Genomic DNA, 17,266 nt, shown 5'->3' with positions numbered 1-17,266 from the left:
GTAATTACCACCAATTCTAAGTGGACAGGGTTTGTGGATTGCTAGAATGTCAGTGTCCCAGCAACCAGTGCCAAATCCTCAGTCCCATTCAGCTGCCCCCTGGGAGATTTCCTGGATGACAGATTAAAGTAAACCAAAGCCTGATACACACTAATAGTCTTTTTCAGTTCAACCCAGCAGGTTGAGCGAAAAAAATAAATAAATGAATAAAAAGGTCAGCTCCATTTTTGCGAAGTTAGTATATCGATCACCCCGTGTAGCTTTTGTGTTCAGACAGGGGGACAACCCCCCTGCCAGAACACTCCAATCAGCACTCTCTGCCTTTGGCTGAGAGCGCTGATCAGGAGTCGGTCAACTGCTGGTTTTCCAGCATGCATGTCTGACAGAAGCCCACCAAAAAGCTGGCTTCTGTCGGACAGACTGACATACGCATGGGCCGAATGTCCGCCGTTTTTTTTTTTTGAACAGGCAAATGTCTCCCGAAGGGGCGGGATACTGGCTGACATTATCTACACATGGCCATGGCAGCTGAATATGGCTGGAGAGGAGTCACTGGGTGCAGAGGCTAAAGCCCTGTACACATGATCAGAATATCTAACAAAAAATAACACTTTCGAAGAGATCGTATGATAATCTGATTGTTAGTACACAGTTGTCTGAAATTTTCCGAAGGAACAAACAAACATTTTTCTCATGCGATACCAGATCACACGATTTTCGTTTAAACAGTACAGTTTTTGTCCGAAAATACAATAGAAATACATTACATCACTTCCGAATTTTTATGCTACCCTACAAGAATTTTTGTACTTTAGTAACCTATTCGTTTTCGATATGGTGAATAGCATTCAAAAGAAAAAACGGATGATCATTTGTCTGATAATCTCATCGTGTGTACTAGGCTTTAGGATAGCCATACACATTTAGACTTTACTTGATTCCTCCATCCATGCCAAACAGAGTGGAAGCATGGATGGAGGAATCCACACTGCCAGCTGTTGTAATCTGGGGCTGAACTGGGTGCACTCACTGTTTGAACAATTTTCCATTTGACTCCTTCAATTTTTCAATCAAAATTTGTCAAGCTGGGTGGTGCCAACAAGAACACCCACAGCTGAAATTTCTGTTGATTCAGCCATAATTCCAGCCTTGTATGGTCAGCTTAAAGCAGGCCATAACTCCCCTGAGCGACTAAGTCCCTGCATCCCCCCTTCCCTCCCCGCCAAATAACCCACAGCTTTTTTTTTTGCTCCAACTCCATCCAGTCCCCTACCATTCTCACCTGGGCAAGAATGACATGTCACTTCTCCAGCAGCCTCTTGGGATATCACCTTCACATATTGCAGGAGGCTGCAGGAGTAATGAAACAGTGGCTGCTGTGAGTAGAGTCGCCGGTCAGCATCATGGGCCTGCTGCCTCAACCCAGAAGGGCAGATGCTCACAATCACTAAGAGGACCAAAATGGCAGCATGGGAACTGGGCTGTAACATCTGAACAGCAGGAGAACGCTGGATCTGCTGTGCAATTGAGTATGTGAATCCAAGGGAAGGCAAGTATGGTGGGGTGGGGGTGGTGGTTAAAAAAGAAAACATGCAGGGGAGAGTGAAGTTCCACTTTAAGCCAACCAACTTCTCACTCTCTTTTTGAGAAAGAAGGTGATGTGCCTACCGGCACTGAGACCATCGGGGAAGTCTGCCTCCCAGACAGCCAGGTCAGCACAGCTATGTGGGATATATTACAATGAAACCGCAATACAGACAGGGTGAGTCATACAATGAAACCAGCCAGGTGCTAGATTCCAATTATTTCAATTGCCACTTATGTTTTCTACTTGTCGACAGGTGATTGAATAAATGCATGCTGCCAAGTACGCTGTGCAGGCTGCGCACAAACAGTCAATTAGATAAACAGTAATACAACATCTACAAAAACTGTCATGTCCGATTTTTTTTTTTTTTGTTACAACTATAAACAGGTAACGGATCACTAAATGCCCCGGCCTGCTTATTGGTCTTTATCTGCAATTATTTTAGCCCATGTGTGTTCAGCCTTTGCTATGCCTTATGTATCAGAATCGCTTGTATCAAATAACAATTGACGCCTGCATATGGACACCTTTGCTGCACTGGTCAGATTGGGCGATGACCCCATAGCCTGGCCCTCAGGCTGAATGACTGCAGTGTAGGAAGCTGCACTGACAACTTTTGGAAAAAAAGGACCTACAAGCTCTAATACAGATGTTGTATGGCTGACCGCTGTTTACCTTGCGAACAAATGCCGATTTGTACAAAGCCCCCATCACAACAACAAAGGATCAATTCAACCTCCGCAAAAACATGCTGATCTAATGTCATGCTTAAATGGACCCAGTTAGAGCCAGCTAGCTGATTTGTGCGGACACAAACAATTGCTACAGTCCCACAATGAAAAGCCACAAAAAATACAAAAATGTATTTTAAAAAAGGAAAGGCAAAAGGATTTTTCACTTTTTTAAAACTAGATTATGAATGGCCACATGCTGCTCAAGCATGCTCTGGCTTTGGCAGTAGGACTTATTTTATTGGTATATACAGTCTATGGCACCCATATCGTCCAAAGAGAAGTACAAAGCAGGAGCAAAGAACAATACCACAAATACAATAAGCAATAGAAATAAAAGCCTGTTCCAAATGAGGTTTGAATCACATATAGACGCACTATAAAGAGCAGATTAGAAAGCAGCGGTTGGGTTCCAGAAGCAGGAGTTTTAGGAGAACAGAACCACATAAATCAAAGTTATGTGCTTTTTGTAAAGATGGGTCACAAATAGACCATAGACATAGATCAGAGAAGTACAAATCCCAAATGCCACATAGGTAGCCAATGTTGCTATAAAAAAAAAAAAAAAAAAAAAAAAAATGGTTTCAGCAAATTAAACCATTAAAGTGAATCTTATCCAGACGATTTGTTGTTTATATTGTTTCCCTTGTACATCCTGCTCAAGGATGACAATAATCCCTTTCTATTCCACACATGCAGTAGCAGCGTTATCACCTTAAAAAAACTTTCCTAAAGAGAACATATTGATGCTAAGAGTCAACGTTCAGCATCCTCCTCTGTACGAGATCCTCAATTACCTCCAGGCACCCACCACAAGTCTGATTGACAGTCAATCAAATGCCTCAGTATGAACATCCAGATGTTTGCATTACCCGCATCTCAGGCTAATTACTGGAAGTACTGGGTCCAGGTTTACTTAAAATTGCCATGAGACAAGTAAGGTGTAGGTGTAGCAATGCAGGGGGAATAGTGCCCTAAAGAAAAAATGCAATCATTTGTTTAGGACAGGGGTCTCCAAATTTCCTAAACAAAAGGGCCAGTTTAGGGTCCTTTAAACTTTAAGGGGGCTGCACGGTGGCCAGTAGGAGAAGAAAATGTCTTGGTATTAGTGAGAGGAATAGTTCCCCCCCCCCCCCCATCATAGGTGGCAATGCAGGGGGAATAGTGCCCCCCATCGTGGGTGGCAATGGGGGGGGGGGAATAGTGCCCCCCATCGTCGATGGCAATTGGGGGGGGGGGGTAGTGCCCCCCATCATTGGTGGCAATGGGGGGGGGAATAGTGCCCCCATCATTGGTGGCAATCGGGGGGGGGGGATAGTGCCCCCATCGTTGGTGGCAATGGGGGGGGGGGAATAGTGCCCCCATCGTTGGTGGCAATGGGGGGGGGGGGGAATAGTGCCCCCATCGTTGGTTGCAATGGGGGGGGGGGGAATAGTGCCCCCATCGTTGGTGGCAATGGGGGGGGGAATAGTGCCCCCATCGTTGGTGGCAATGCAGGGGGAATAGTGCCCCCATCGTTGGTGGCAATGCAGGGGGAATAGTGCCCCCATCGTTGGTGGCCCCCCATCGTTGGTGGCAATGCAGGGGGAATAGTGCCCCCATCGTTGGTGGCAATGCAGGGGGAATAGTGCCCCCATCGTTGGTGGCAATGCAGGGGGAATAGTGCCCCCATCGTTGGTGGCAATGCAGGGGGAATAGTGCCCCCATCGTTGGTGGCAATGCAGGGGGAATAGTGCCCCCATCGTTGGTGGCAATGCAGGGGGAATAGTGCCCCCATCGTTGGTGGCAATGCAGGGGGAAGAGTGCCCCCATCTTTGGTGGCAATGCGAGAAACCATGTCTGCAACAGTGGGGGGAATAATGTGGCCCCTAGTTAGGAGACCACTGGTCTAGGAACGGTATGTAGCCTTAAGCTGGTCATACCCAGTTATAATTGCAGCTGATTTTTCTTCACAGTGGGTGGCCCTCCTGGGTTGACAAAAGTTTATTACTAGAACAACTTTGGTTGAAGATGCCGGGTCAAAAACAGCACCTGAAACCATCAGCTGCATGCAGTGATCAGGTAGCTAGTGGCTGTCAAAAAGCAATAACTCACATATTACTAAAATCAAAGGATAAACATGACAGGAAGGCAACTAACATTTTAAGAATTGTGTCACCAATAGCAGCCCTTTTATTTCTGTCATGACAGGTTTCCTTTAATTTGAGCGGAGGGCTAGCACACGTGATGGATTTTCCGACATAATCGCTAGTTGTAATGCTATTATCTCATGTATGTTTATATTACAATAGGGTAAATACATCAGTCATTTTTGTTTGGAAACCACAAACGTTATGTTTGAATCCTGGTAAATTTAACTTGTATATTCTGAAACTTCACCAGTCAATGCAACAGCTTACTTCGCACCGCTCTGAATTCAAAGCGCCTTCTATCCTCCCGTGCACCGTGAAACTTTCTCTGCATAGTTTATTTTCCACAAGTGTAGAAACTCCATCAAGATTATTGTTTTTTTCCCCCCATTTCACAATGTTTACTTCTTTATGTATTTACGAAACGCGAAGGTTAATGAAGCGTAAATCTTAACACGCACTGACTCTGAAATAACCGATTCAGCAGAAACCCACAATAGGATGCAATTTCTCAAAGCTTTCCGGGGCGGTGTGACATGTTGGTTTCCCTAGAAGAATATGGATGCTACAGCACAATTTGGACATCCAGTGCTGACCCCAGTTCATGTACTATGTGGGAAAGAAGTATCTGACCCCATTCCGATTTTGTACGTTTGCCCACTGACAAAGAAACGATCAGCCTATACTTTTAATGGTAGGTTTATTTCAAAAGTGAGACAGAATAACAACAAAAATATCCAGAAAAACGCATTTCAAAAAAGTTATAAATTGATTTGCATTTTAATGAGTGAAATAAGTATTTGATCCCTTATCAATCAGCAAGATTTCAGGCTCCCAGGTGTCTTCTATACAGGTAACAAGCTGAGATTCGGAGCACTCTACTAAAGTGAGTGCTCCGAATCTCAGCTTGTTACCTGTATAAGAGATACCTGTCCACGGAAGCAATCAGATTCCAATCTCTCCACCATGGCCAAGACCAAACAGCTGTCCAAGGATGTCAGGGACATGATTGTAGACCTACACAAGGCTGGAATGGGCTACAAGACCATCTCCAAGCAGCTTGGTGAGAGGGTGACAAAAATTGGTGTGATTATTTGCAAATGGAACAAAGACAAAAATAACTGTAAATCTCCCTCGGTCTGGGGCCCTATGCAAGATCCCAGCTCGTTGAGTTTCAATGATCATGAGAACGGTGAGGAATCAGCCCAAAACTACATGGTCGAATCTGGTCAATGATCTCACGGCAGCTGGGACCATATTCACCAATTAAAGAACTGGTAACACACTATGCCGTGAAGGACTGAAATCCTGCTCAAGAAAGCAAATGCACATGCCCACCTGAAGTTTGCTAATGAACAATCTGAATGATTCAGAGGAGAACTGAAAGTGTTGTGGTCAGATGAGACCAAAATCAAGCTTTCTGGCATCACGCAACTCACTGTGTTAGGAGGAAGAGGAATGTGGCCTATGACCCCACGAACACCATCCCCACCGTCATACTTGGAGGTGGAAACATTATGCTTTGGGGCAGTTTTTCTGCTATGGGGACATAACAATTTCACTGCAAAGGGACGATGGACGGGGCCACGTACTGTCAAATCTTGGACAAGAACCTCCTTCCCTCTGCCAGGGCATTGAAAACAGGTCGTGGATGGGTATTCCAGCATGACAATGACCAAAAACACATGGCCAAGGCAACAAAGGCGTGGCTCACGAAGAAGCACATTAAGGTCTTGGAGTAGCCTAGCCAGTCTCCGGACCTTAATCCCATTAAAAATATGTTGAGGAAGCCAAAGGTTCGAGTTACCAAATGTCAGCCTCGAAACCTTAATGACTTGGACAGGATCTGCAAAGAGGAGTGGGACAAAATCCCTCCTGAGATGTGTACAAACCTGGTGGCCAACCATAGGAAGTGTCTGACCTCTGTGATTGCCATCAAGGGTTTTGCCACCAAGCAGTCATGTTTTGCGTAGGGGTCAAATACTTATTTCACTCATTAAAATGCAAATCAATTTATACATTTTTTTAAATGAATTTTTCTATATTTTTTTTGTAATCATGTCTCTCACAGTTAAAAACAACCTACCATCCACGTACAAAAATCAGTAGGGGATCAAATACTTTTTTCCCTCACTATATAAGGTTATTATCGTTTAGGACAAGAAAGGCCAGTGTCCATGCTAAAACTACCTGGGGCATATAGGATATCAATGGCTAGGGTGGTTTCAGCCCTTAGGGAGTACAACCCGTCATACAAATCAAGTTAAAAATATTGCCAAGTCTTGAAATCGGCAAAGCATAGCTTGTAAACTATACCCTATTGATTCCTATGGGTAAACATTTTACTGTTGATCTTTGAGTATATGTAAACCCCAATCATTAAAATATCAGAGAAGCTTTAACGATTTATTGTCATTTCCCTAGTCATATTTTTTTAAATTTGTCATTTTCATTGAGAGAATTCCTGGCGAAGGTCCTTATTCAGGCACTTCCTGTTATAAGGTGATACTCTGTCCTCGTCTCCCGAATGTGCTCCAGTGTTGTCATCTTTTCACATAGGCTTCAAAAGTAGACTACACATTACGCAGGTACGGTCTATTGTGATCATTATTAAAAAACCTGTTTTGAATATGATACACAGTCCACAAACTACATGTCATTTCATTAGGGGTTACACCTACTTCAACAAGTGTTCTCAAAAGCTAGCTTTCCCAATTTACAATTAGGCCTGATTCACACGGGCTTCAGCTTGTAGAAGAGCTGTGTGAACAGCAAGCTTTGACAAAGCATTTGCAGAGATTTCGCCAAGCTTTTAAAGTACCTTTCATCTTCAGTTTAGAAATGTTATACACAGATCCTAATAGGAGTGCTGAGTGCAGCTGCTAGCAAGCTTCAGCACTTCTTTAAGACTGCTAGCAGCTTGTTTAAAGTGGCAATCAGCACTCCCGTTAGGATCTGTGTTCAACACTGGAGTTGAATGGAACTTTAAAAGCTTGCTCAAAGCTCTGCAAATGCTTTGTCAAAGCTTGCTGTTCACACGACTCTTAAACAAGCTGAAACATGTGGGCAACAGGGCTTATGGTATATATGGGGTCACTATAGTACCCATTATATGAAGAAGTAATTGTATATGAGGCTTGGCTGTAGGCTTGCCATCATTGATTTTTAGAGGGTCTTCCTGGTAAGCCTGTGCTGCAAAGGGCTGAAGGCAGGCAACAAATTAATTCTCAAACTCCAACTTCATAGAAAAGCATCGATTTGAGGTTTATAAGAAAAAAAAAAAAAAAAAAAAAAACACAACAAACAAACTTGCAAATTTGGGACTTTCTGCAGCATCACATTTTTCATTTTCAAACCAAATGTTAAAGCCTAAGCATGGAATGTTTGCTAAGCCCCAACAGAGCGTGACGTTTGTGGCTTAGCTGGTAAATGCTGCAATTTTTGCGAAATATAGCAATAGCTGCAAACGACAAGGGCTTTGTTTTCAGGCAAGTCTGTCATAATGTGCTAGCATGCAATGCATACCAGCGATGTATACACCGCTCCAAAGATGCTGCTAGCAGGACTTTTTTTACCGTCCTGCCAGCGCACCGCTCCAGTGCGATTGCCCTCGGGGCTTTCACATTGGTGACGCAGCTGCGGCTGTTTCTGGGCGCTTTGCAGGCGCTATTTTTAGCGCAGTAGCGCCTGCAAAGCGCCCCAGTGTGAAAGGGGTCTTTCAGCAACTGACAGTTATTTATGGCATGCCTTGAATGCAACTGTTTTGGGAAACATCGGTGGGTTTAGTTCCACTTTAAAGACCAGTATTTTTAGGATCTGTTTTTTTATTTTATTGTTTTATTTTTTAAGCTTGGGGAAACTACAGTCCTAAATACATTTTTTTTTCAACTTTGCTATAAGACTATAATTAAAGTTAAAGTTCCTTTATTGAATCTGGATGAAAGTTTTCTTCGCACCCTCCACCTAAAGAACGAAATTAAGCCTTTTGGGTGGAGTTTCATTTGTATGCATGTGTGTGTGTTTTAGCAAATCCTTACATGCACAGCCTCTCCCATGGGAATACAGAAGAGAGAGGAATATCCTGGCAGCCTATCCCAAATTCCAGGCATGCAGATGTATATACACAGCAGACTCGTTTGATAAGACTGATATTCAGTAACAGGCTTAACCCTTCGCTGTGTGACATTTCTAGGAACCACAACATCAGTCATCACAAAGCATTTTGCCATAGCAGATTGATGAGCGGACACAAGTGCCTACCTTCCCGGGGATGTATTGGAGAATGTTGTCCGAGTGAGTCCCTCTTCCAGCCGCACTTTCATTCCCAAACAAATAGGTCCACTTAGTTCTGCTGTCTTGCCTGTGAAGAGAGCGGGTGATGAAACAAGAGCATGGAATCCTTTCACCGCTAAACATACAACTGTGTTATGAAATGTCAGTCCGACACCGGCCGCAGCCAAAATGTTAACACTTTACAACCTAAGAGCCAATTCACACTGACTAGCGCTAAAATGTATGGAAAATGCACGTACATTTCCATCCATATTAGTTGTGCTTTAACGTGCGCTGGAGTGCGCTGACTTGCATGGTGTGAACGACAAAACGGGGAACTCGCATTTGAGAAGTCATTCAAATGAATGGCGACTCAAAAGCGAGTTCTGCGCTTTGTCATTCACACCTCGGCGCTGTCAAATTGCTGGCAGACCCACCCGCGATTCAAAACGCCGTAGTGTGAATGCAGCCTCAAGCTTGATCACCAATCTTTCTTTCCACAACATCCCAAAATGTTCAGAATTCCAATTGTTAGTGGGACAGACAGCGAGGTGAAATCTTCTGAATAGGGGCACGGACCACAAAACAAATGTTACAAGGGTGTTAACCCTTCCCTATGCCATCCAAAACACTCTAAAAATTTTTTTTTTGGCTGGAGTTATACTTAAAAAATAAAAAAATGTACCTGTTCCAAATTACATACAAATGCAACTTAAAGTATAATTCCAGGTAAAAATTACACTGCTCTCCATCACATTCCAAACCTAATCTATTTAACCCTGTAAAGCAAAAATCGCTGTACCTGCCTATTCTGCAACCAATTCAGTCGGGTCTCCAGCGGAGGAAGCTGTGTGCAAGAAAGGACTGACAACGGCTGTGAAATGGCTGGGAAGTGACGTCACCCATAGAGTTACTATGGGGTTTCCATTGTCAGCTGCCTCCCCTGCACCCACCTCCACACTGAAGCCGCCGCTGTCAGCTGATGCTGGGATCGAACCAGATTGGTTGCAGAATAGGCGAGTATAGCGATTTTTGCTTTACAAGGTTAGATTAGGTTTTGAATGTGGCAGAGAACAGGTTTAGCGTTAGTTAGGTTGTTTTTAAAGTGGAAGTTCGGGCAAAGCCTATCTTGTTTGTAACCCGAGGACTGCCTGTTCTTAGTAGTAGTAGTAGTAGTAGTAGTAGTAGTTCCAATGTCCATGAAAGCCCTCGTCAGTGCTGACATCTTCTTCCAGGTGCCAGTCTTTGGCCGTCTTGATTGGCCAACGCGGGATGATGTCACTACCTCGCAATTGCAGGAGCGCAGTCATCCCATTACGCAGACAGAGAAGGTGTCTATGCTAACACATGCATACTGAAGCTCAAATTGTCAATCCAAAGCAGTTTTCATTTATCGCACAATGTGTCACAGAGGCTGATTAGTAATAAGCAGTAGACAGACAGGTCAGACTGAGTAAGTGTAGATAAGATTGTGCACTTTAGCCCTACCCTGCAATACAAAGATCTGACAGTCCTTGAATGGGAAATCGTTTAACACTAGGAAGGCAGCTTCCTATGCAGACATCTACAGCAGACACGCCAACGTCTCAGAGGCTCTCTGCTCGCCAAGGCAGGCCAAGTACTGCAAGTTCAACAGAATTTCATACCCATACTTAATGCCACTTCTAGGTGTTTGGTTTCATGTGGGAAACCTTTAGAAGCTCTGCTACTGCTACTACAGGCCTGATGCTGAGACTTGTAAGCACAGAGCAAGGCAGCTACATAAGAATTTACAGTGATAGTTAGCACCACAGGGCACGGTCATAAAGTGGGCATAAGTAGGTGTTGAACATTTTTTGATAAATGAAAGTCAAGAGATTCATGCTTTCCAACAAATCTAGACACACAGGTAAAGCCCAACTCTGGGAAACTCCATGCTGCAGTGCTGTACCTGCACAGCAAGGGTTAAAGTGGGAGTAAACTCCCATGTATAAGTTTTACTTATAAGTAAGCCTATAATAAGGATTACCTATAGGTACTGTAAATATCTCCTAAACATACGCCATTTAGGAGATATTTGCTGTAGACGCAGCCGGTGACGCCACTGGCACATACCTGTGGCATTCCTTCAGAGCCCTGTGCCGTAATCAGCAGGTTTTACACACATGCACGGGAGTGACATCATCGCGGCTCAAGCCAGTCACACAGCCAGAGTCCGCAAACCTGGAAGGAAGATCGGGTGAAGATGGGAGTGCCTTCAACAGTGAAAGTGCGCTGCTGGTAGGCTTCGTTTTCAGAGAAGTTTCACAGTGTTCTAGCACATTATTATATTACCTTTTTTTTTTTTTTTTCTTTTTTTAAAAAAAAAAAAAAACCTTAAACACCCTGCGGTTTACTACTGCTTTAACTGCTCATCAAGATCTAGAGAACATGGGAAATGTACTTACCAAATACTCTGCATCCTTAGACCAGTCCCCGCAGCTTCTTCTCTGCCATGCTCCGTAAGGTCCCGACATCATCAAGACCAATGTAAGAGCCTTAGCCTTTAATTGGACATAATGATGCTAAGGCACAGTCCATCGCCAGAGCATGAGGGTGCACCGCCTACCGAGGGAGCACAGGATCGGGTAGGTAAAATGCTTTTACTCTTCCCTAGACCTAAACCAGAAGTTAACCCTTACAGCGTGGGGTCCTCTGCAAGGAGGAATGTTGCGATTTCCCAGAGTTGGGCTTTAAAAATCTGCTTAAAAGTAATATTTAGTAATGGGCAAAGCCTATTGGGCTGAGGCACCTTCCGGCTTCCTGCATGTCTTAGATCAGCCATTCTTAGCCAGGGTTCCTCCTGGGGTTGCTATGGGTTCTTTAAGCTGTGGCTAATTGGCCTCCCATTTGGTGGTGCCTACCAAGTTCCAGAGCTAGCGCCACTTGGTAGAGTCAGTGGTATCACACCAACAAACTTTCTTCAAAATTCCTTTACAAGCAACGATTTCTTTATTGATACACATTAAAATGTTACAAAAACAGCAACCATCTTTTTTAGCTTTTTGTAAGGCTGGCCTTCTTCCCACTAACAATGTAAGACATTTTCCCCACTGATCTCTAAAAAAAAAAAAAAAAAAAAACTGGTTTTAGCAGAGGTTCCCCAAAATATGAAAATTATTTCAAGGATTCCTCTATGGTAAAAGGCTGGATTTTTTTTGTTTAATTAAAACAACAAACATTTTATACTTACCTGCTCTGTGCAATGGTTTTGCACAGAGGGGCCATGAACCTCCTCTTCTGTGGTCCCCCCAAGGCGCTCCTCCTCTTCTCTGTGCACCCCATAGCAATCGTTTTCTATGGGGGCACAAAAGTGGGTTCACTTCTGAACCAGGACGCGTATGTCCATTAACACGCACAGCGCAGCCTTGCCCTGCCCCCATTTGATTGACAGCCGCAGGAGCCATGGCTCCTGCTCAATTCTCTGTGAGAAGAAGAAAATAGGAGAGAAGGCTGATAGGCTCAGGGAAGTGTTTAGAGATGAGGGGAGGGGAATAGTTGGTGGAGTGTTTTAATTTTACCTTAAAGTGAAACTACACTGCATCTGAGCACCAAAAACACAATTTAATTCATTTTTTAATAATCAAAGAAAACTCCTCCATACATCCATTTAGTTTGCTGAGAAATCACTTTGAAAAGCACCCCCTAGCATTTCTGGCCATGGCCATCTTGAGTAAGGGCAGATGATTCATGTAGCATTTACTTCTGAGAATCCATCTGCCCTTAGCCCAGGCATGCAGACAGGAGGGTGTGCTTAGCTGAGAAAACCCCTCCTTCCTTCCTGAAGACTCCTGGGATGTATGATACAATTTGCCTAAGGCTGGAAACCAGCAAGTAATTCATACCTGAAATGGACCAGAAGATGCACAGGGCTGCGGAGATATGTGAACTAGCTCCATAGAGAGTCGTTCAAAATCTCCTGCTATGCGAATTGGTTCCGGGAAACCCATATCCAATTTGCATAAGTGTGAACCCAGCCTAAAGCAGGGAATGCATTAAGACAAAAAAAAAAAAAACACCAAGGCTTTAGAACCACTTTACCAAAGACTGTCTTAGATGTCTAAAATGTTCCAGAAATTAAGCCTCCCTTCCAACAGGAAGAGTGGGAACCCCCTTCCAATGGCCACCATAGGTGTGCAGACCCAGGAACACAAGGGCAACTATCTACTGATAAAGCCCCAGAGAAAAGAAACTCTCAGGTGGTTTAAAAGGTAACTCCACCTTTCAGAGCAGGTTTCATGTTATTCCCATATTTAAGATGTAACATGGTCAGAGTCCACAGCCACCCACCACCTCCACTTATGGAATACTGGAGATTTTGATCCCCGCTATCTCCTGTCAAGTTTAAATTTTGTGCCTGTGAGATGAAGATCTCTAGTTCTCAACTGAGCACAAGTGTGGTGATGTCACTGCATTTGTAGTCCATTGATACTTCCTCCAGATCCTAAACTGAAGGTCTGCACCTCGATATGAACCTTCGCTGGAGGAGAAGTTGGCAGGAGTCAGAGCACTGCACCTGCCATCCACTGATCATGGTTGCAATGCTTTACCATCTTAAATGCAAAATAATAAATGCGTTTATTAATTTTTTGCAAAGGGTGCAATTCTCCCTCAAGTCTTCACAATCCACCCCGCTATTATCTTCAGGCGGAGTGAGCCTTCAAATTGGCTTCCTTCCAGTAAATGTAAAAAACACAGCCGAACAAAAATGTAATTTCTCAATGAAGATCCAACTCCTTTCTAGGAAGCATAAATCAGATGGCTACACGGGCAGATCAATTTTGTTTCAAAACAGTTCACCTTTTAAAATCCATAAAAAATAGAAAATTTGCAGTCTGCAGCTAAAAAGTCGGCTGATCGAGAACCCCGAATTGAATACAGATTGCAGTAAAATGCAGAACACTCTCTAGCTGCAAGAGTACAAAATATGTGAGAAGAAGACATGCAAGGACATCCCATCATAAATATTACAGTTGGACACGGCACTATGAACCCAACCTAATCACTGAAAGCACACAATACTCCACCTTTAGGGTCTCTAAGGGATTTGCATGTTGCCTTACAGAGCTTTACCGAAATACAATTAAGACCAGTTTTTTTGTGTACAGTAACATTTGGGTGGGGGATGGGATTGCCCCCTGGGGTTTAATTGTCCTTGTATTCAAACTGCTTGAAACCTAATTACAAACTGTCAGTGTGGTAAATGCATTATCTCTTTTTTTTAGGAAACAGAAATGTTTGGTGAGCTTTTCAGTTTACACCACATCTGCCTTCACATTATAGCGCTCCTTGTGAATTGTTACATTTTATGGTTAAACTTAGAAGCAGTTGAGCCTCCAATGTTCTCAGAATAGACGGAGCACCTTCACAATCCCCGATACTTTGCCCTGAGTATTGTCCTCCTGGAATGCTGGAGCTTGCCCATTGTAAAAGGAAAGCAAAGTCTCAGGTATGCCCATTCTTCTCATACCAGAATAGTTCCCTACATACATAGAGAGCAAACCTGGCTGACTTTACTCCTTGTCCCCTCATACAAGGGGATCCAAAAAATAAATAAAAACACAAGATGATCAAATCAGTATGGACATCACTAAAAGCATACAAGTCCCAGGAAAGGATTGATTTACAGACCAAAACAGGAGAAGTCACTTTGTTTCATAGAAGGACACGCTGTGTACACAATATAACAATTATACTGTATATAAATAAAAGCATGTTGTAAAATATTTGCTATCCATACATATTATACACATGAAGATTCCCATACTTCCACATCAGAAAACTATTTGGAAAGTAAGACCTACAAAGGGCTGATACTACAGACCAGGCAGTGCTGAAGGCTCGACTTAGTCCCAAGTGCCCCATTAATACTCCATTGAAAAGTCATTACTATACTGACAGCTCTGCCTGCTAAGACATCCAGCAGCAGCTGAGCTTCATCCTCCAACAAGTGTTCCTGTCTGAAGCCTCGCCGTCCAATCCGACTCTCCCAAATCATACAATTCACATGGAAAATGGTAAAACCACAAAGAGCAGAATCTACACCCAGAACATCCCTGGGACAGTGCCATCCAAATGGGGCCTGTAAATCTACAAACCACTGGGCACAATGATCGCAATCCAGAGTACTAACCGGGGCGCAACGATCGCAATCCAGAGTACTAACCGGGGCGCAACGATCGCAATCCAGAGTACTAACCGGGGCGCAACGATCGCAATCCAGAGTACTAACCGGGGCGCAACGATCGCAATCCAGAGTACTAAACGGGGCGCAACGATCGCAATCCAGACTACTAACCAGGGCGCAATAATCGCAATCACTTATACTACACAGGGCGCAATGATCGCAATCCAAAGTACTAAATGGGGCGCAATGATCGCAATCCAAAGTACTAAATGGGGCGCAATGATCGCAATCCAAAGTACTAAACGGGGAGCAATGATTGCAATCCAAAGTACTAAACGGGGCGCAATGATCGCAATCCAGACTACTAAACGGGGCGCAACGATTGAAAAAAAAAAAAACAAACAAAAAAACTACACACAATGATCGCAATCCAGAAGTACTAAAACAGGGCACATTGATCACAATAAAAAAACTACACAGGGCACAATGATCACAATAAGACTACAAGGGGCAAATTATCACAAAAAATGATACTACACAGGGTACAATGATCATAATAATAGTACATAGGGCACAGCGATCACATAGAGTGATCAGAATGAATAGTACATGGGGTCCAGAGCTGGCAGTTTGTCCACAGCCCGGAGTACTCCATGGATCACAATCAATAATACTACACCGAGCACAGGGGATCCTCCATAGAGCTCAATGATTGGAATGAACACTCCATGGAGCGCAGTAATCAGAATAATATAGGGGGGGGGTGCAGTGCTGGCAGCCCCGGGTACAGTGACACCGCACCGGGCAGAGCGATCAGAGTGGTGCCCGGGGTGATCGGTGTCGGGGATGGATCTGTATGGATGGGGTGGTCGGATCGATATGGATGGGGTGGTCAGTGTCGGATCGATATGGATGGGGTGGTCGGTGATCGATGTGTGTGTGGATAGGTCGGTCGGACTTACTCTTTCCCCGGTAGGGAGTTCTTCCTGGAGAAGGAGTATCGGAGGTGTCGGTGGGGTTGCGGCACACAGCTGAGGTTCCCCATCCTGCTCCCGTCTCTCCCAATGTGATGTGATCAGACTCTCTGCTCTCCGCTCATCCTCACTTCCGGGCACACATGTGGGTGTCACCCTGATCACACCGCATGGCCCGGGGCAGCACCACCCCCGCCCCGGGCCGGGTGACACGGATGTGACAAATTCTGGGGAAGCCCCGCTGGGTCACATTTCCACTGACCTGTCCGATCATTTCCACCATCACCTCCTGTGATCTGGGGATAGATCGGAGTGATCAGTACAGGAGGAGAAGGACTGACACTGATTTCATTGCAATATTCAATAGATCTGCTGTCCGATCTGAGATTGGAAAGATCATTCTGTGCTCCATACACTTAACGATCATATTAACTACTTAACTACTTTCATATGATCGGATTTTTCAAGCAGATCGGAATAATTTGGACTAACACTGAGCAATGACAGGCACTGCTCGATAATTCTTGCCTGATTTAATATTAATTGTCTGGATTGCTTAAACAACCATGTATACAAAAACCTCTGCACTAAGGTGAGCTCCATTCACACTTAAGTTACTTTGCACACTAAAGTCGTATAACACGTTGCACCCCATGTTTTTCAATGACAATCGCGCAGATACGTGCGACTTAACATCAGCAGCTAATTAGCAGCTACTTTAAAAAGGTTCCTGCACTAATTTGGTGCGACTTGAGTGCCATAGACTGCTAAATACACTCTTAAAAGTTGCATGAAAGTCACACCTGAATGTTCTACATGCAACAGTTGTCCATTATCATTGGTCAAAGCCAAAAGTGCATCCAAGTCGCACCCATCCAAAGTTGTGCGACTTTTGAGTTGTACAAATGTGAGCGGAGCCTCAGTGAAGATAATTGAAAAATTATTCTCCTGCACTTGTCACTGCCTTGACTCCGCCCTGGCGTCTCCAAGGACGCTATTGTGTGAAACGCTCTGGGGCGGAGCCAAGGCAGTGACATCATTGTGTATGCATGTGCATGGAGCTCAGAGGTTTATTATCTATGGCACAATCTGTTACCATCGGGAACCAGTCAGAGGGGGGCAGTGTTAACGGATAGATATAACAAAGATGATTGGCTCAATGTTGTGCGTCCGCATCTTTTGGTGCTCACTGGTGTGGGGGAGGTGTACTGAAGTGGTTGTAAAGAGCTAGCAGGAGATCAGCATTGGTCCTTATTGTCCACATGAACTCTTGCAGATAGTTGATCTAAGTCACTTTTTGGTGGACGGAAGTAGCGTTCAATAGGATGCATGAGATCTGCTTTTTTTCATAATACACATGAATTTGTTTTATGGTTTTAATCAATGTATTCAAACTTTGCATGTATCACTTTATTTTGCAACTTGTA

General features: G+C 44.0%; 1 protein-coding gene across 1 annotated transcript in view; it reads right to left on the bottom strand.

The window, feature by feature from the left end:
• The window catches only part of PLEKHN1 (pleckstrin homology domain containing N1), a 69,292-nt gene extending 53,286 nt beyond the window's left edge, over positions 1-16,006 (bottom strand). The window contains exons 1-2 of the mRNA XM_073603049.1: positions 15,828-16,006; positions 8,709-8,808 (exon numbers count right to left, since the gene is read on the bottom strand). Coding sequence (XP_073459150.1) covers positions 8,709-8,808; positions 15,828-15,910 — 183 coding nt within the window. The 5' untranslated portion in view covers positions 15,911-16,006. The remainder of the gene's footprint in view (positions 1-8,708; positions 8,809-15,827) is intronic.
• Positions 16,007-17,266: the final 1,260 nt, after the last annotated feature.

Source organism: Aquarana catesbeiana, linkage group LG10, assembly GCF_042186555.1.
Source record: "Aquarana catesbeiana isolate 2022-GZ linkage group LG10, ASM4218655v1, whole genome shotgun sequence".
Lineage (NCBI taxonomy): Eukaryota > Metazoa > Chordata > Amphibia > Anura > Ranidae > Aquarana > Aquarana catesbeiana.
The sequence above is the reverse complement of the archived record's forward strand: the minus strand, read 5'-3'. Positions and strand labels throughout refer to the sequence as shown.